General features: G+C 40.8%; 1 protein-coding gene across 23 annotated transcripts in view; it reads right to left on the bottom strand.

Moving 5' to 3' along the window:
* NRXN3 (neurexin 3) overlaps positions 1-19,687 on the bottom strand; it is a 1,638,958-nt gene that overhangs the window by 42,032 nt on the left and 1,577,239 nt on the right. For 14 of the 23 annotated variants that reach the window (XR_016281009.1, XM_089522303.1, XM_089522315.1 and 11 more), the window contains one exon: positions 8,343-8,427. Coding sequence is in view for 21 of the 23 variants with exons in the window: in XM_089522303.1 (XP_089378429.1) it covers positions 8,343-8,427 (85 nt within the window). In the remaining 2 variants the exon portion in view is untranslated. The remainder of the gene's footprint in view (positions 1-8,342; positions 8,428-19,687) is intronic. The other 9 variants (XR_016281010.1, XM_089522304.1, XM_089522316.1 and 6 more) reach the window with 1 other exon arrangement.

The following is a 19,687-nucleotide window of genomic DNA, read 5'->3' as shown; positions in this document are numbered from 1 at the left end:
TAGCTGTTCCTTGTAAGGCTTGCTTCCAAACTGTATTACAGGTAGATAGACTCCATCAAGGAAAACACTGCCTTGAGTTTGCAGAACCTGAGCAGGGATGTTGATGACAGGGTGACTTGTAGGTTTCTCACTCACATGGTCATCATACCTCAAAGCCAACTTGACAGAAGTTAACAATAAAAATTGGGGGAGTATAGCGTATATTATAATAGCAACTTCTCTTCCTCTTTAGATGGGTATGGGTATCTTTGTTATTCATTTTATTGTTCTTTATTTAGGGTTTTCAGGGTGTAGAGAGATCTTGTAGCAGCTTTAAGACTAACTGAAAGAAAGAAGTTGGCAGCATGAACGTTCGTAGGTTTCAGTCTTCTTTCTCAGCAAAAGTGCTACAAGATGTATCTGAGGAAGTAGACTGAAGTCTACGAAAGCTCATGCTGCCAACTTCATTCTTTCAGTTAGTAGATTACTGCACTACATGCTTATACTTCTGCTATTCCACCTTTACTGCTCTGGCTGCCTCCTGTGGCATTCTGGGGATAGTAGTTTAGTGAGGCCTAAGAGCTTTCTGGCTGAGCATTCTAAATGCCCCTTCCTAAACTGCAAGTCCCAGAATGCAACAGGAGGCAGCCATAGCACTATAAGAGTGTAGTGCGGTAATCTCTCAAAGGTGCTCCAAGATAGCACTTTACATTTTGATACCCCTTCAAAGTGAACAAAGCAATCTCTAAGCAGTTTACAATCTGTAAGCCAATTGCCTCCAACAAGCTGGGTACTCATTTTACCGACCTACAAAAGGATGGAAGGCTGAGGGGATGTTCCCATTAGGTGAAACCCCGCGTTCTGAATCGAATCCAAGGAGTGGCGTTCCTATTAGGATCCGATTTAAACCTAGAACGGTTCTAGAGCAACCTGCAATCATCCCCACTACAAATCGAATCGTAGAGCGGTTTAAAATTTTGAATCGATTTTTCGTCATTTAACGCGCGTTAAAAAAGACGAAGGGTCTGACCTTCGTTTTTCCCTTGATTCGAGTTAGGAACCGGAGCATTTAAATAGGAACGACAACCTTTGAAATCGGGTTAGATGGATGGGAGGAGCCGAGTGTGATGGGGCTGGCCTTGGGGGAGTTGCCCTTTCTGTCCCCATCCGTCATGGCTGTCGCCATTTTTGCTTCCCTCACCCCTTTGTCCGCTGTGGTCTTTCAATAAGAGATAAGGATTATTTTTATTTTTTATTTTAATGGTTTACAGGCGCTTAATCTCTTCAGCGCTTTAAGCGCCTGAAGTCCCGGCTGCTCAACCGCCTGCATCTGCCGGTGGATTGCAACCTCCCCTCTGTGTGGGGAGAGCCCATTTCTAATGGAGGAGAGGCAGGAAGGGAAGGCTCCTCTCGAAGAGGCATTCCCTGCCCGCTTGGGCTCTGATCTCGCCCAGACAGGGAAGGGAAGGCTCCTCACGAGGAGGCATCTGATCTCGCCCAGGCAAGGAAGGGCTCTGATCAATGGGGGGGGGGGGATAGAGCCTTTCTCCCTCCATTTCTCAAATGGAATCTGCCTTCTCCTCCAACCCTGAAAAGAGAATCTTTGGGAAGAGTGCTCCCTCCCTGCTTTTCCAGCAGCCTCCTTCATTGATCTCTGGGCTCTCTGAAGGGATTCTCCCTGGCTGTCTTGGGAGACATGAAGAGGGGATGCTGTCATGGAAAACCTATCCCATAGTTCCTCTGGAAAGAGGTTGGGTTTCCTAAATTCGCTTTGCCAGAAGCCTCCCCCATTGATCTCTGTGCTCTCTGAAGGGATTCTCCCTGGCTGTCTTGGGAGACATGAAGAGGGGATGCTGTCATGGAAAACCTATCCCATAGTTCCTCTGGAAAGAGCTTGGGTTTCCTAAATTCGCTTTGCCAGAAGCCTCCCCCATTGATCTCTGTGCTCTCTGAAGGGATTCTCCCTGGCTGTCTTGGGAGACATGAAGAGGGGATGCTGTCATGGAAAACCTATCCCATAGTTCCTCTGGAAAGAGGTTGGGTTTCCTAAATTCGCTTTGCCAGAAGCCTCCCCCATTGATCTCTGTGCTCTCTGAAGGGATTCTCCCTGGCTGTCTTGGGAGACATGAAGAAGGGATGCTGTCATGGAAAACCTATCCCATAGTTCCTCTGGAAAGAGCTTGGGTTTCCTAAATTCGCTTTGCCAGAAGCCTCCCCCATTGATCTCTGTGCTCTCTGAAGGGATTCTCCCTGGCTGTCTTGGGAGACATGAAGAGGGGATGCTGTCATGGAAAACCTATCCCATAGTTCCTCTGGAAAGAGCTTGGGTTTCCCAAATTCGCTTTGCCAGAAGCCTCCCCCATTGATCTCTGTGCTCTCTGAAGGGATTCTCCCTGGCTGTCTTGGGAGACATGAAGAGGGGATGCTGTCATGCAAAACCTATCCCATAGTTCCTCTGGAAAGAGCTTGGGTTTCCTAAATTCGCTTTCCTAAATTCGCTAAATTCACAAACAGTCAATGAAATGGAAACGATGCCAAAAGATAAATCGCTTCCAAATATTCCGGATTAACGTTACGTCATTCTGACGTACTATTGATTGACAGCTCCAAATAAGGTATGGAGGAGAAGAATCACTTTATTTAAACACCGATTTCATGCCAAGTAGGAACGCTTGCAGGTAAAAACTTCGATTTAAAAAACCAGATGGGAACGAAGAATAAAAGCGATTCGGAACGCGGGATAAGACCAGGGTTATTTTGAATCGGATCTATTAAAAACGTTATATTTTAAATCGTTTCAAATTTTAAGTGGGAACATCCTCTGAGTCAACCTGGAGCCCTGTGGAATCGAATTCACAACCTTGTGGCTGCAGTACTGGCATTTAACCAATGCACTACGAGGGCTCCAAAATCTCTCTACATACTGATTCTACCGACTAACATGGCTATATGTTTGAATTCTGGTTTTCAGGGTGTTTTTCTAAGTTGGGGGGGACATGTGAGGTTGTAGAGGTCATTGCACTGTAACTCCTAGTAGCCATAGCCAGCATGGTGCATGGTAAGAAATGTTGGGAACTGAAATCTAATAACTTCTAAAGAGACTCAAAATTCTCATCCCTGGTGTATAGCATGTAGTTGTCCCTGCATGAGTGTGAAAAGGCCAGCAGTATAATGCACAAAACATAGGCTGGAATCTCCTCTTACCATGAAGAAGCCACTGTAATCAGTGGGGAATGGGGTCGGTTCCTTTATCCTTTGAGAAGCTGCTGGCTGCTATTCCCATTGCACCTTGTACAAGCGATCTGTACATGAGGTGGAATTGCAACAGGGATCATGTTTTTGTTTCTCATAATGTATTCCTGAAGGACAGGGGAACAAATCCCCATTGATTACAGTGGCTGCTGGGGAATTCATTGTGTAGCACCATAACTACAGTGCTTACACATGCACATAGACTATACTGTATAAGATTCCATCCATTACATTTTGTATTTGTTTTGCAAAGCTTTTTTAACCCCTTGCCCCCCTCCTTCAGGCCCTGGGGAGTCATATGTGGCTGTGGACCATACTTTGCCCACCAATTACCCAAAGATTGAAATTGTCTTCCACATTTTCCTGGCCACAAATAGGAGAACTGTAGGAGGTTACTGGTACACACCTCTATGTCCCAGCTGTTTTTTTGCTCAGAGCTTGGAATATATATATATATATATATATTTTACAACAGCTCCCAGAATCTCTGAGCCCTTGGCCATGATGAGACTTGTAGTCCAAACACTGACTTTTCAAAGGTCTGGTTTTGGTGATGCCTGTTCTTCCTGCATAAGTCATAATCTTGATGTTATTCTGACAATGGCTATTTCTTTGAGTTGAAAGATCTTTTCACACAGTGAGTACTTTCCTCCGCCTCCATACCCACAGGGATAAAGAAGAGAATACCACACACACTATGCTAGCATGTTTTAATGCAATACCCCCTTTAAATCTCTTTATTTCAACAGAGCACTGCTGTATGTGGACTCTTGTTAACAAAAGCCTGCTGGCTTTATTCAGTGGTGTCAGCTTCACCTTATCAAAAGTCTTCGAAGTATAAAATACACTGACATTTTTATTCTGGGGAAAAATGCAGGAAAGAATTCCTGTCAGGTAATAAAACTAGAGTTGGCATACACAAACTGTGTGTGAAGCTAAGGGGCATGAAGCAGGCTCAAAAGCCATAGCTCAAGACTAATGTGATGCTAGGAGATTTTGCGGTTCTCTTGCTGTTTAAAGGAGGCATGTGAGGCTGCAGTTTTAACTAGCTTTCCAATTAGCCATGTTTAATCTGAGCATGACCCAAAGAGAGTTTAGAGGCTCTGTCTGCACATGGTGATTCTATACCAGTTCACCTTTTGTTACTTAGGGGCTTGACAGAAGGGTGGCTCCATGCCGCCCGTCTTTGCCCCGAGTTGGTGCTGCAGCAGTTTCACACTGCAGCACCGACACGCTGCCCAAAAGAAGCTGCCTAGAGCAGCTTCTTTTTTGTGGTGCTGCAAACAGGAAAGGGCGCCGCCATGACTCACCATTCCTGGAACTTTTTACATGTGTGGGCCTGAACGTCTGGAACCCTGGAAGGTTAGAGATCAAGGTGGTATGTGGAACTAATTTGGGGGAATGTTCCGTGCTGCAGTTGTGTGGGCTGACAAGATCTGGGGGGCTTCATAAACAGTGACTGAGATCAGAGGGAGCAAAGGCAACCATTCATTTCTATTCTTTTCCTTACACAATGATCATCACATGGTTGGAGGAAAATGGCTTATAAGGACCTGTGTGCATATTGGGAGGGTAATTGTAGAAAAAAAGTATCTTTATTTATATAATTTTCAGCAGCATATAAAGGGCTCCATCATTCCATTTTCTGAAAGATTGCCTCCTGCCACATGGAATCCACCCATAATCTAAGAGCATTAGACTTGTCCCTCTGCTCTGTGAAGCTACACTAGTGAGGACACAAGACACTGCTTTCTTGGCAGCAACATTCCACCTGTGGGATCCTCCCTCCAAAGGTCAGGCTGGCTTCATCCTATTTGAGTTTCTAGCAAGTAATGAAGACTGTGCTGTTTCATCTTGGAGCTTAAAATGAGAGGTGTCTGATGTGGCTGTTTTTAAGACAGTAAATAAATAAATAAATAAATATTTTTAACTCCATCTTTTTTTACAGATTGTAAGAAAGATTAACAAGTCTGATTCATTTTAACGGGGCTACTCTATTTGGAAATAACCTTAGATTTAAACCTTTATTTGTATAAAGAATACAACCTTTCCCTAGCCCGATGCCCTGAAGATGTGTTGCACTAAAATTCCCAGAAAATCCTAGTCAATATGACATAGGTAGATGCTGGCAAAGAATGCAGACAGTTATAGTCCAACAGATCTGGAAGTTATCAGGTTGAAGAAAACAACTTTGTACCACTAACTCAGACTTAATACTATTAATATTATATAATACTATAACATATTATTATACTTATAATACTGTTTATTCTGTGTGATAGCTGGTTCTTAGAATCTTCTCAGTCAGATGTGTATTCCCCTTGAATTATATCCTGGTAGCTGCAATAATTTAACTGGAAATGTCAGGTTTTGAATTTGGGACCTTTTACATGCAAAACATATATTCTGTCTTTTAATATCTGAAAGTAAAGAAAGTGGCTTGAGGACTTAAGAGAATGCCTCCAATGAAAGACATACAACAGAAATTTCATCAGCTAAGGATCAGATCAGAAAAGAAAGCAAAATCCACATTGGCAGGAAGTCTGCTCTCCTTTAAAAGTTTGCTTTGACTTTGTGGATCTATGGCGTGACCCCGCTGTTTCCAAGCTGCATCTTTATGGATGAACAGGTGCTTCTTTCATTTGTAACAACCTGATTCATTCACTGATGCCACATCTCAAGGTTCTGTGCCACTGCAATTCATCACCATGGGTGTAGCTGTGTGATATTGCCTTCACAACATTTCTGCAGGCAATGGATAAGAGGTGCAGATTGATAAAAGGGAGACAAAGGCTTGTGTTTTAAATGCAAATTTCTTGGCAGTCAGAAAAAGAGGGGAGTTTAATGAAGTCCTAAAAGATTAGCAGTGGAAATTAAATCAATGGTTTCCTAACTGCTATTTAGAATACCAAACCTGGTAATCCAACCCCTTTAGAGTCTAGTCACAAGCCTAAGATGAGCACTAAATGTGAATCTGGTGGTAGCTTCCAATCTGTTACAGGGGCCCATTGTTGCACCTTCCCTCTAGCTGATATTACAACACACGTTAATACAGCGAATACAGCTACTGGAGGAGAGCCAGGACCAGAGCTTAGAAAAGTAGCCTTTTGAACTACTTTTACAGAATGCCCCTGCTAGCACTGCCAATGGACCTGTTTGTTGATAGTAGGGGTTCTGGGAGATTTTGGTTCCAAAAATGTAATTTGATCAGGAGAAGTTAGGGCACTTTCATAGTAGTCAATTACAGCACTAAAATTCCACTCCAGTTGCCACAGTTCCATCCTATGGAATCCTGGCATTTGTAGTTTGGTGAGCCCTCTGGCTGAAAATATAAAATGCCCCTCCCTAAACAGGAAATCCTAGGATTCTACAGAATAAAACCATGGCAGTTAAAGTAGAATCCTATCACTGTAATTGTGATAGGGAGGAAAGGACCTTGATAGAAAGTCACCAGGGGGGGAGAGAAAAAGTGAAAGAATATCTGTCCCAAGGGACACTGCTCCTGTACCAACTGAGGACCTGTTAAAAATCACAGCTTTGAGCCAGAACCACACCTCTAATTCACCACCCAGTTGAGTTTGCATCTCAGAAACTGCACAGCTTATTCAACCTAGGGAATGTAAAGACTGTTACAGATGTAACCTTTTAGAATGAACAACAGTGTAATTAATACAAGATTGCTTCTGTTTTATCTTCAGTGCTTGAACAGGGCAATGTTCAATAACACAAGATGGAAGAGAGCCCTAAAAATACTTACAAACTGGCAAAAGACTAATCTCCCATTTTCTTGTACCCAATGGTGCATCAGCATGGTCTTTGATTTACATGCTATGTTGCTTCTGCTTTATCATGGAACTTCATAGCTATAGGCAAAGCCACAATGCTTCTTGTTACCCCCAGAGCAAGTTCTACTCCCAAAATGCAAGCAGAATATGAGTTGTGGAAGAGAAATGTGAAAGCACTAGCCTTGGGTGACTTTTATTATTATTATTGTATTAATTGAAATGCTTCAGGAAACTGAGAACATAATCATCTGATGGTTGTTTGATTTTGTTTTGTTTTTTTTAGCAAAAATAATAATCAAAATAACAAAATTGTCTTCTTTGGTTTAAAAAAAAAATCCAAAGAAAAATAAAACAAAAAGAAATAAGATCATTTATGTGTTTCACTTTTAAGGACAGATTCTCATAAAACTCCATTTTTACAATGTACACAGAAATTCGATGAAATTCTGTTCTCTATTATATAAATGCTTAACTGACGGCAAGCTTTAGAATTAAAAAATAAATAGAAAGAAAAGAAAGACTTGGAAAAAATCTGTTAAAAATGAAACAGACTGCAGTTGCCTGCTGGATATTACCATGTCATATCTACAGTATCCTACCAAGAAAAAAAGCCATCAAACCGTCAAAATGTATCTGGGCTCGAAGAGAGAAATCGAGTCCATTTCAGATTGGCACAATCAGTTTTGACTGTTCAGTGGATACATTTTGAAGCATCATTGTTGCAGGTAACATGGCACAGCTTGATATTTGTTTTGAACTGACTACACTTTAGTCCTTCTCAAATTGCTCAAGTAAACAGAGAACAACAATCATGTGAATACATTGCCATGTTAACTACATTAAAAATCCCATGGACAAATGGAACATCTATACCACATTTTCACATTCATCAGGAATGATTAAATAACAGATGTGGCATTAGCTACACCTTTAATGAAGTAGTAGCCCAAACTATTAATATACATGTAAAAATTATATACATGTTACTGTTTGTCTCCTCACACCAAAGCCAGTTCAAAAACCAATCCAAATATATAGCACAAGTGTTCAGAGAAACTGAGCAGGCTGTGGCTGAAGGATGTCTGGATTTGTTCAAAAAATGGCTTCCCAAAATGATGGACTACTTGCATTTTACTCCTGCCAACTCCATGGGATTGGATGCTTGGCTTTATGCATTTATATTGGATATACTGTTCTACACATATATACGTATATCACATATACATATATAAGTGTACATATATATGTATATATCCACACACATATATATATGTAGGCACTGTTTATTGCAAATGGGGAAAAAAGCAAGTGAGAAAGAAGACTGACCTGGCTTACCTACACTCTGTTCACATTCAATGAGATCTTCATCATCATTAGAACATTCCGCTGAAGAAACGAGGTCATCTGTTGTCTGACATTTGACAAGAGAACAAGGAAAGAAGAAAAATGTTGATCAGATAAGGGTGAGATATTAAAAACAGATCATACAGTGGGCAGGGTTGTAATCAAAATATAACATGATGTTCACAAAGACAATATAGTTGAAGAGCATCATCAGAGCTTCAAATTTTTATCTTGCACTATAACTGCCAGAATCTTCAGCCAGAATAGCTAGTAGCCTGCATCTTCAATAATCCACCAACCACTATGGCTAGTAGGCTACATCTCTTAGAATCCCTCAGCCAGAAAGTTCATGGTCTTATCAGTGACCAATCAATTATGAGAAGCAGAACAGGAGTACCAAAGCATCTTCTAACTCCAGCAATTGATATTCAGTAGCAGATTTTCCTCAATATTAAAAGCAATATAGGGCCATTATTGGATGAATATGCTTCCTTGGATAGTCTAGGGCAATGGTGGGCTATTTGTGGTCCTTCAAGTGTTGTTATGGTACTGGTTATACTAGCTGGGACCTTTCTTGCTTTTAGTATGATAAAAGAGGGAGAATCCTCATACATTTAACCATATTTGTACTGCTGAATTACAAATGCCACCACTTTTTGTTTTCTTGTTACTTAATAATAATAAATAATAATAAAATATTTATTTATATCCCGCCTCTTCCGTTTTGGGGATTGAGGTGGGTAACAACAAAGTTTGTACAATATACAACAATAAAAACAAGTCCCTCAAGACCCCGGCCCAACCCTCCCTCCCAAGTATAAAATTAAACAATAAAACATGGTTAAAAATACATAACAATACACTGAAATTAATAAACAACCACGAATAAGAAAAATAATAAGAGGAGGGGGATTCAATTGGTTCTGGACATTATCACTCAGGGAAGGCCTGCTGGTATTTGTTGCCTTTTTGAAAGCCTCGAGGGAGGATAATTGGCAAATCTCTTCCGGCAGGTCATTCCACTTGAGAGATAGATCTTTACTTGCTACTTGAGAGACAGATACATGATCCTCTGCTTACTGAGAATGTCTATATCTAATAATGTTTGCCATTTTAGATGGCTGAGAATGTTGTTCCATCTATGTTTGATAAAAACCTTTTCACTGAACAGGATAGAAAGAACTCTAAAATGTTTGCATGTGTGTGTAAGAGATTCAGCTATCCTTACACATTCCCATTGTATCAAACTACAGTCCTAAGAAGGGCTCAGAAAAGTTACTTTATTGGACTATAACCCTCAGAACCCCTCATCCAGCATAGCCACCAATCATGTTGGCTGCAGAATTCTGGAAGCTGCAGTTCAAGATAGTATTTTTGCTATACTCTGCCTATAGGTTTACAGATATGATATGATGCTGAAGTCAAGGATGTAAAGAAGGACAGGCATCCTCTTAGTTACTTAGACTTGCAAGTACGTAACTGTTTCCTATTCACAATTACGACCATTGCACCATTGCCACAGTTGTAAATGCCCCCAAAACCTACCTTAAAAGCCAGTTAGCTCTCTAAACTTGTGGAGTTTTGCAGTGCTGTGGAATGCAACTGGATGATGTGTCTACCCCCCTCCTGTCATAATCAGTAATGTGAGTCCGGTGGAGTTCTGTCACAACTCTTTGCTGCACTGTCATCATCCTGTATCCCATTTGTCACTGCTGCAGAATTCCACTCAGGCTGGCTGGCTGGCTGGGTCCTAATTTGGTTTTCAAGGATCAGGTGAGGCAATGGGTTGTAGCTATGATATTGTAGCTATGCCTCTGAGCATTATGTTCCATAACCATTATCGTCCATGCCACAGGTTGCAGTTAGAGAACTTTGGTAATATAATTGGGAGTGCATAGATGGCATACATTGCAACTGGGTTGTGGTGGAGATAGAGGGGTTATGTCTGTTGCTGATGTTCATACGTTTAACAGCTGTTACATCTATTATGTCATACCCTACCTGTCACCATATGGTTATCTGTTGGGATGCCCAATGTCCAACCCAATTGTTATGAAGTGTGTTTAGGAACCTAAGAGTGTTAAGGATATTATTTGCTTCAGTCGATCGATGTTAAAGTGAACTGGTAACTTAATTGCCTTTAGAATACTCGATAAAATGGATGCCTGCCTATGTAAAGAGAAGGTGATTATATATAATGAAAGGAGTCAACCCCAGAGTATGTGGGGGGAAGAGAGTGTATGAAGTAGATATATATTCTGATAAAGTTTATCAAGGGATCAATGTTAGATTATAGAGTTTGCTGGAAGGAATATTGTGTGTGCTATACCAGTATAATAGTCAAGCCAGTGCAGGCTGGAACCCTGGGATGGAGGGTGCTCATAAAAACAAGGAATTTTTTGTGAGAGAGTCAGGGGTGGTGCTATCACTGTGAGATCAGGGGCGTGTTTATGGTTCTGCCCATCTGGATGTTGTCAAAGAGATGGTAGAAGTGAAAACAGCTTGATTGTCCTGTGTGAAATAATGTGATGTTCGGGAGTTATTATAACCTCTAAATTAAATTGTTTGACTTTGGGGGTGGAATCCCCAAAAGAACTGTATAAAGGTGTGCGTTACCAAATGTGCTTTAGAGCTGGTAATTTTCTAATGTCATTAAGTGCCTGCTGTTCTATGTCTTCTTTTCTTCAGTAAATAATCCAGAATGTGGTTATTGGTGAGGAGAGAGCTTGTTTAGTAGAGGATCTTGGCCAATATTTGCTTGTTTAGCACCAGGATCTTGGCCAATATTTGCAAACGTTCTTCTTCCTAACGAGAAAGGTTGTCCCAACATGTTGTCAACTACCCTGAGGGATGTGGGGTGCAATTAATTAATTTCCTGGGTAATTTTGAGGTTTTTTTCTCTCTCTCTACCAAAATAGTTTTTTAGACAACCATTTTATTTGTTGAAAACAGAAATAAAAAACTTTAGAATATTATCACTAAAAAGTTCTCAACTGGAAAAAATGTTGAAAAATGCCCCACACTCTCACAATCTTGTCCAGTGTGTGTGTGTGTGGGGGGGGGGGGTGTCTTGTGCATGAGAACAAAATAGCAAAGACTTACATCCTAGCTGAGGATATCACTTTTCCAATGACCAGAATGTGTCTTTTGCACAGCTAATCCTTCTGATTATAGATTTTTTAAAAGTGGATGATGAAGATGTACTATGTTGTTAAATGAGCAAGACGGAACATTCCTTCTTGGTACTTTCATATGAAGCAAAATACTCAACCATACTGAATGCACCAGGATGGATTCCAGTGCCATTTTATGCAATTGCTGGAGGAAAGCAGTGGGGTGGGTGGGTGGGGGAATGCTAGCTCAAAAAAGCCAAGGCCACATCAAAAGCATCCATGGAGCCAGCACATGTTCCTTGCACTTTCCAGCTGGTAATGTTTTTCCTTTTCTCCCTCTTTTCTGGTGGCTGCCCTAATTAACAAGCAGCATGTACTGCAGTGTGTTAAGGAGAAGTGTAATGGCGTCTCTCCCCAGCAGCAACTCCTTCATGTAATTGCTACAATTAGTAGAATTACTAATGGAGAGCATTAGGAAGTTCCTCTTGAAGCCTCTGGACACACACTATATGGCTCAGGAATAAGAGTACAAAATTACCCTGCCCTCAGTGACATGAGCTCAACAGAAGTCTGCCACTATGTTCTTTTTGCTTTGCTATTTCTGCCTTGTATGCATAGAAGGTGCTGCTCATTTGGAGCTGTGGGGTCTATGTAGTAAGAATTCTTGAATCATACGGTGCAGAGAATCCACCTTGATGTGGCTGGCTGGAGCTAGCAGTCTTGCTCTTTGCCAAAAAAATTTGGAAGCTGCTTACAATGATCCTCAGACTTTGGATTCAACACAAGAGGCTAACTTCTCCTGCTACCCTTTAATATGGGTTTAATTTTTTCTTGTTACTGGAATCAAAAGTGACTGACTTACAGCTGAGAAATACATGTGAGGATTTTGGTTCAGTGGACTTTTATGCTAACTCATCCATCCCCTGGTTTACATACTCAGGAATGAACTAAAAACACTACAATAGCTACATTATGTATACAAGGTACAGAATCGTATCCCCAAATAGATGCAGTGTCTTAGACATCTCTTATTCCCCAACATAGAAGCCACCAACATAGAATCATAGAGTTGGAAGAGACCGCAAGGGCCATCCAGTCCAACCCCCTGCCATGCAGGAACTCTCAATCAAAGCATCCCCAACAGATGGCCATCCAGCCTCTGCTTAAAGACCTCCAAGGAAGGAGACTCCACTACACTCCGAGGAAGGAGTTGTTCCACTGTCGAACAGCCCTGACTGTCAGGAAGTTCTTCCTAATGTTGAGGTGAAATCTCTTTTCCTGTAGCTTGCATCCATTGTCCTAGTCTCTGGAGCAGCTGAAACCAAGTCAGCTCTCTCCTCAGTATGACATCCCTTCAAGTATTTAAACAGGGCTATCATATCACCTCTTAACCTTCTCTTCTCCAGGCTAAACATCCCCAGCTCCTTAAGTCATTCCTCATAGGATATGGTTTCCAGACCTTTCACCATTTTAGTCACCCTCCTTTGGACATGTTCCAGTTTTTAACATCCTTTTTAAATTGTGGTGTGCCCAGAACTGGACACAATATTCCAGGTGGGGCCACCAGTTGTCACTGTCTTAATCTATGGAAACCTGGGATTTTTAGAAAGTGGGGGAAAGTGGGAGGAGAGAGAGGAACTGGGATATTTTAAAAGTAGTTGAAAAAGTGGAATAACAGAGGATCAATTGGGACTGTCCCTGTCAAATCAGGACAGTTGCAGGTATGATACAGTCATGTGTGAAATGGTAAGCTAGATCTCAGTTCAACATCTTGGATTCTTTGTGTGTGTGTGTGTGTGTGTGTGTGTGTGTGTGTGTGTGTGTATGCAGACTGGGAAATGATGATGACTTTTTAATTTTAAAAAATGATTAACTGGTCAAAGCTAAAACAAAGACAGCAAAGCCATATGACTTTCTTTGTCCTAGGCTGATGACAGCCCAATTTAATTTGCAGGTTGGTTTCAGTATGGGACAATTCTAAAATGTAATTCTCCACATGCATCCCATAGTACACCTTTGGTGCATTCTAGTGGTGCACTTTCGTGCAGTGGTGCAACTTTTAAAGAAAAAGAAATTTTATTCGCTGTTCTTCCACACTACCTAGAAATGTCAATGATTACCTGGTTTGTCCTTGCACCCTAAATGAGAACATGCCAAAGAAAGAATTCTTTTATCTCTTACAGAGACAATTTGCACTGTTGCAAGACTACTTTATGTTCACTTCTGCAAACATGCATAGGTTGAAACTGCTACCGTGTTACAAGAAGTACTAAATAGTCAAAGCATGTAATGTATTGTTTGCGAATTTGTAAGAACTCAGTTTTGCTCACTATTGTGCGTGTGAGAGTATATGTACATTCATGCACTCATGTGGACTTAACTTCGCAGAGGGAAAAGCTGCTAGAGATATTTTTGCAAAATAAAATTGTGCAAAACAAATATATAAAATATATAAAAAATACTTGACATTAATGGAGGTGAGAATTCAACTGGAGTGTCCTCAACAGGCTGTCTTGACCATAAATGAGACATGGTGAAATTTCTTCACATTTCCAATTCTACTGCTTTTAGATTCTATTGATTCATTCTTTGATGTGAAGATTAGGACATCAGACATTGGACCGAGTGGATCTAAATCTTAAATATAAATCCCAGTCAGAATGGGGTTGTTTCTGCCCAATCTGGGACATATGATCTTAAATATTATTTGACCTCTTTGACCCATTTCCATTCAAGCCAGTCATCCCACTATAGTTTTTAAATGGCATTAGACTAACTTTAACTCTTCTGCCCTCTAGCCATACTACACAATTACAGCAGTTTGATACCACTTTAACTGTTATAGTTCCATTCTATGGAATCCCAGGACTTCTATTTTTGTGAAATACTTAGAATTCTCTGACAGAGAGCTCTAGTCTTGTAAATTCAAGGGAGTGTATAGAATTTTAAATAGTATGCCAAATTCACTAAGCAGAGGATCAGATCTTGTTTTCAATATGTTTGTTACTCTGTAATAACTAGTAAAAAAATCCCCTTTCCTTTGCAAAGGATGACGACAGATAAAAATAAAATATATTTAGCTACCGCATATACTCGATTAGTCGAGAAATTTATGCCCAAAAATTGCCCCTAAAATCTTGGTTAGACTTATAGAAGAGTCAATGCAGCAATAGTGCTTAGAAAGGTCGTATAGCAAGAAAGCCTGGCGCCCCAATCTCAATTGAATTCCTCCCCCTCCAGTCTGTTTGCAAGCCTTTCCTTCCTATCCTATCGCAAAAACTCCCCTTTGGAAAGCACTTGCCTGGTCTGTTTGCAAGGCTCTCCTTCCCTGGCCCCTTGGCAAGGCTCTCCTTCCCTGGTCCCTTTGCAAGGCTCTCCTTCCTCAGGGACGTAGCCAAGGGGAGGGGGGTTTCTTGGGTTCCAGACCCCCCCTTCCATTAGAAAAATGAATGGTGTGTGCTGCTGCGCCACCGCGCCCAAGCCCCATTATAATGGTGGCACTTAGTCTGGACCCCCCCTTCCTAAAATCCTGGCTACGTCCCTGCCTTCCTTGGTCCGTTTTGCAAGGCTCTCCTTCCCTGGTCCCTTTGCAAGGCTCTCCTTCCTTGGTCCGTTTTGCAAGGTTCTCCTTCCCCGGTCCCTTTGCAAGGCTTTCCTTCTCCGGTCCCTTTGCAAGGTTCTCCTTCCCTGGTCCCTTTGCAAGGCTCTCCTTTCCTGGTCCCTGTGCAAGGCTCTCCTTCCCTGGTCCCTTTGCAAGGCTCTCCTTCCCTGGTCCCTTTGCAAGGCTCTCCTTTCCTGGTCCCTGTGCAAGGCTCTCCTTCCCTGGTCCCTTTGCAAGGCTCTCCTTCCCTGGTCCCTTTGCAAGGCTCTCCTTTCCTGGTCCCTGTGCAAGGCTCTCCTTCCCTGGTCCCTTTGCAAGGTTTTCCTTCCTATGGGGAAAACTCCCAATTGAAAAGCACTTGCCTGGTCTGTTTGCAAGCCTTGGCTTCCTGTGGGAAAAAATCTCCATTTAAATTCACTTGCTTCCTAGAGGTCCAGAGAAGGAGACGGACGAAAGTGGTATTTCCCCCTTTCCATCCTTCCTTATGGCTCCCTAAGTTTTACCCTCAACTTATCCACGGGTCATATCAAAATCCAGGATTTTGACCCTGAAACCTTCTCTCGACTTATACATGAGGTCGACTTATACACGAGTATATACAGTAGCTCGTATATCAGGTAGATAAAAGATAGCATCTACACAAAATATAATTCACCATGTCCTATTATAAAATATGTATTTATTTATTTTTAAAAAATAATAATCTCGAGACTGGAATTGCTCAGCCTAGTATTTAATGGCCATAAAACTAAAGGGAGGTATTATAATAACTTTCAATAAAATATCTCCCCAGACAGGGGACTCTTTCTTTGTTCTCTGAGAGAACTTTTATTACATTTATATTATAATAAATATAATTGTCCTCTGCTTCAATGTGGTGTTTATTGAAATTGCCTTGGTATCAAAGAGCAGCACAATTGAAAAAAGCTCAAAACTTTGCATCTAACCTTGAGGATTTATGAGCATATTTACCTTCAATTTTCCCCAGTTTCACAAAACTGCCTCTAATGAATTATTGTTTCTGTAATCACCACCTTCTAATTATTCACTCTGTGGTGTTCATCAATCTTGTGTTTGGTGAGGGACCTACATCTGTAGTCAGTACTATACATCATGGACACTGAGGGAAAATTCTAGATAGCATGGCAAAATGTGGCCAGCACAACAACATCCCTTCCTTCCCTCTTCAAGAGCCCAAAATTATAATTTATGCTCCAAAACTGCATCCTTTGACCCACTGTTCCACATAAAATGCCTGTCTCTGAAATCTTCCACTCAAAACAATCCGATTTAGACTACCTCATTCACTCACTGTGCCATGATTTGATGGGCATTAACCACAAGATAAAATAAACTGCTCCACCATGGAACAGCTTTATGAAATTATAAATAACCCACGCAGTGAATGATGGAGCTCTCATTCTTAGTATGAATGAAAAAAGAGAGACCTATAAATATCCTCCCCTCCAAAGTCCAGCGGATAAATTGCGCCACAGCATGTTCTTCAGGACTGAATCACTTTTAATTTATAACATGTTTTAAAGGGCTTATATTCTCTTAGATATCTAGAGATTTGTTTTCTCTAAATCAGTGCACACACTAAACTCCTGCCTCATTTCACCATCTAAATTACCTGCCTTGAGTAATTTCTGATGAAGGGGTTGTGGGTTCCAATTCATGGACCCTGAGGACATCATCAGAAGTCCTTGTTCAAGTGCTCTCACAGAATCAGATGGGGCAGGTGACCACCAAAGAGAATGCCTTTTCAGTGGTGGTATCTGATCTGTGGCAGCCCCACAGAGGCTGATGCCTACATGATGATGACTTTGTGCCAGGCTAAGACCCTTCAATTTCCCCAGATATCTTAGGAGCTGTTTTAGTGGTTTTAGATTTTCCCATTTTTAATAGCCCTGACACTACTCTTTTTATCTTGTTTTCACCTCATTTGTTCTACTCAGGCATTATTGTTTTATAGTTTTTTGTGGGTTTCTCGGGCTATGTGGCCATGTTCTAGAAGAGTTTCTTCCTGATGTTTCGCCAGCATCTGTGGCCAGCCACAAAAAAACTATGGATGCCGGCCATGAAAGCCTTCGACTTCACATTATTGTTTTATACTTTTAATTTGTATACCCCCTAGAGAACTTCAGTTATTGGGTTGTTTAAAAATGTAAAATATAAAATAAAATAATGTTGAAACAACCCAGGGACTTTTGCAAAGAGAAAGCATTACACAATGTTTCAGAGCTCACTAGATGCACTGTCCCTATATTTAAAGCTCTTTTTTAAAAAACCACACACCTCTAGATCTGAAATGCGATACTCACTTTTCCTATAATTAATTTGATTTATTCAGGATGCACATTTCTAGTTATTCAGTTTAAGTAAAATTAATTCACTAATTATAATGTTTTTCTCTCAAAACAAGAACCTAAAGTGGCCCATGATATAATTTCAGAAAATAAAGACCATCTTTTTTTAGCATGCTGAGATGTTTCTCCTTTTTCCTGGTTGTACCTTTTTTGGAAATTGTGCAGTGATTGTATTGAAAAACAGAGTTCTGCATCTGTAGCTATTTCAATGCATTTCAATGCATTTGAGCATCCATGGATGGTATGTAACTAGTAGTCAGTGTCTTCAATGTATCATTTGATTCACTGGGACTGTAGAAGTAATCATTGTGCATTCTCCATTGCACAAAGGAACAATAAATAAGTACTTCATCAGATACACAGTAGGTTGCACAACTTTGATAATCAGCAGAAGAGTGGTATAGTGCAACCATAGAATCACAGAATCTTAGAACTGGAAGAGGTCACACTCCAACCGCCTGCCAAGTAGCAACATGCAACTACCTTTGTTATTGACTGAGACATCTCTGAGATCCCCTGTCCTCCACCTCCCTGCTCAAGTCCTGCAGTTTCAGGCCTGTGTCCTCCCTGACTGAGTTTAACCATCTGGCATGTGGTCATCCTCTCTTTCTACTGCCTTCCACCTTTCCTGCCATCATTGTCTTTGCTAATGATTCCTCATGATGTGGCTGAAATACAACAAAGTACAACAGCCTCGATTTAGTCACCCTGGCTTCCAGGGAGAGTTTGGGCTTGATCTGTTCTAAAATCCATTTGTTTGTCTTCACAGCTGTCCACAGTATCCTCAGCACTCTTCTGTAGCATCACATCTCAAATTAGTTGATTTTTATTCTACTGGCTTTTTTCATTGTCCAGATCTCACATCCATACATGGTGATGGGGGAATACAATGGGTTGAACTATACTCACTTTAGTATTGAGAGTTACGTCTTTACACTCTATAATCTTGTCCAGTTCTTTCATAACTGCCCTTCCCAATCCCAATCTTCTTGTTTCTCTACTGCAGTTGCCATTCTGATCAATATTTGATCAAAGTATGGGAACTCTTTAGCTAATTCAAAGTTTTCATTATCGAGGGTGAATTCTTATAGATCTTCTGTGGTCATATTTTTGTTTTCTTAATGTTCAACAGTAAGCCTATCTTGGCAATTTCCTCCTTGACCTTTTTCAGTGACTGCTCCAGGTCCTTGTTGGTTTCTGCCAGCAGTACTGTGTCATTTGCATACCTTAGGTGGTTGTTGTTGTTGTTATTATTATTATTATTATTATTATTATTATTATGCTTTATTTATATAGCACTGTAGATTTACATAGTGCTGTACATACAAACAATAAAATGGATAAAGTAAACCTGCCCAAGGTTGGTAATGTTCCTCTCTCTAACCTTATCTTCTCCTTCCTCTGAGTCTATGTTTGCCCTGTGTACTGTATTTTCTGCATATAGGTTGAATAAATGGGGTGCTAGTATGCAGTCTTGCCTGGACCCTTTGCCAATTGTGAACCATTCCGTTTCTCTGTATTCATTTCTGAAGGCAGCCTCTTCTCACAGCACTCCTGAAAGCTGCCCATGCAATCTGCAGGTAAAGGCTTCCAAAGAAGGAAAGTCTGCTACCCTCTGAGGCAATCCATTCCACTCTTGAACAGTTATAATAGTAGAGAAAATCATCCTAAATTTAGATGGAATTTCTTTTCTTTTTCCCCAGTCCAAAGATCTTGTCATTTGAACCAGCCCATCCTCATAACTATGTGAGTGTGCAAACATGATGACAGATGTTGGCCAATATGTTGTAATATTAGAAAAAGTGAATTAAAAACTGCAGACCTGAATTACGTTTTTTTTTTTTAAATCAAGGAAACAAGGATAGCCCCTCTCACATGAATTCCCCTGCTGAACCATTGGACAGTTGTCAAAAATACACCTGATTTAAAAGGCCTTTGCCTCCCAGAAGAACAACAACAGTGAGAGGACCAGACTGGCCTCCCTCACAACGATATCCATAAACAAGGAGCAGCCATGTTGCATCCACTAAATATACCTATGAGGGTGACAATACTAAGAGAAAAATCTCCTCTGAAGATATTAAAACCAGACAGGCTCATCCAGAGAAGTTCACTTTTATCTCATGGTTTCACCAAACCTGGGATTAAATGTTCTGCATGTTTCCCATGTTGGCTGATAATTCTTAAAGTTTAATCTATCTGTATATGTTGCTGTTGTTGTTAGCTGTCCTCATGTCAACCTCC

The sequence above is a fragment of the Sceloporus occidentalis genome, unplaced genomic scaffold (genome assembly GCF_023333645.1).
Source record: "Sceloporus occidentalis isolate IW3139 unplaced genomic scaffold, rSceOcc1.0.p SCAF_4, whole genome shotgun sequence".
In the NCBI taxonomy this organism is placed as follows: domain Eukaryota; kingdom Metazoa; phylum Chordata; class Lepidosauria; order Squamata; family Phrynosomatidae; genus Sceloporus; species Sceloporus occidentalis.
The sequence above is the reverse complement of the archived record's forward strand: the minus strand, read 5'-3'. Positions and strand labels throughout refer to the sequence as shown.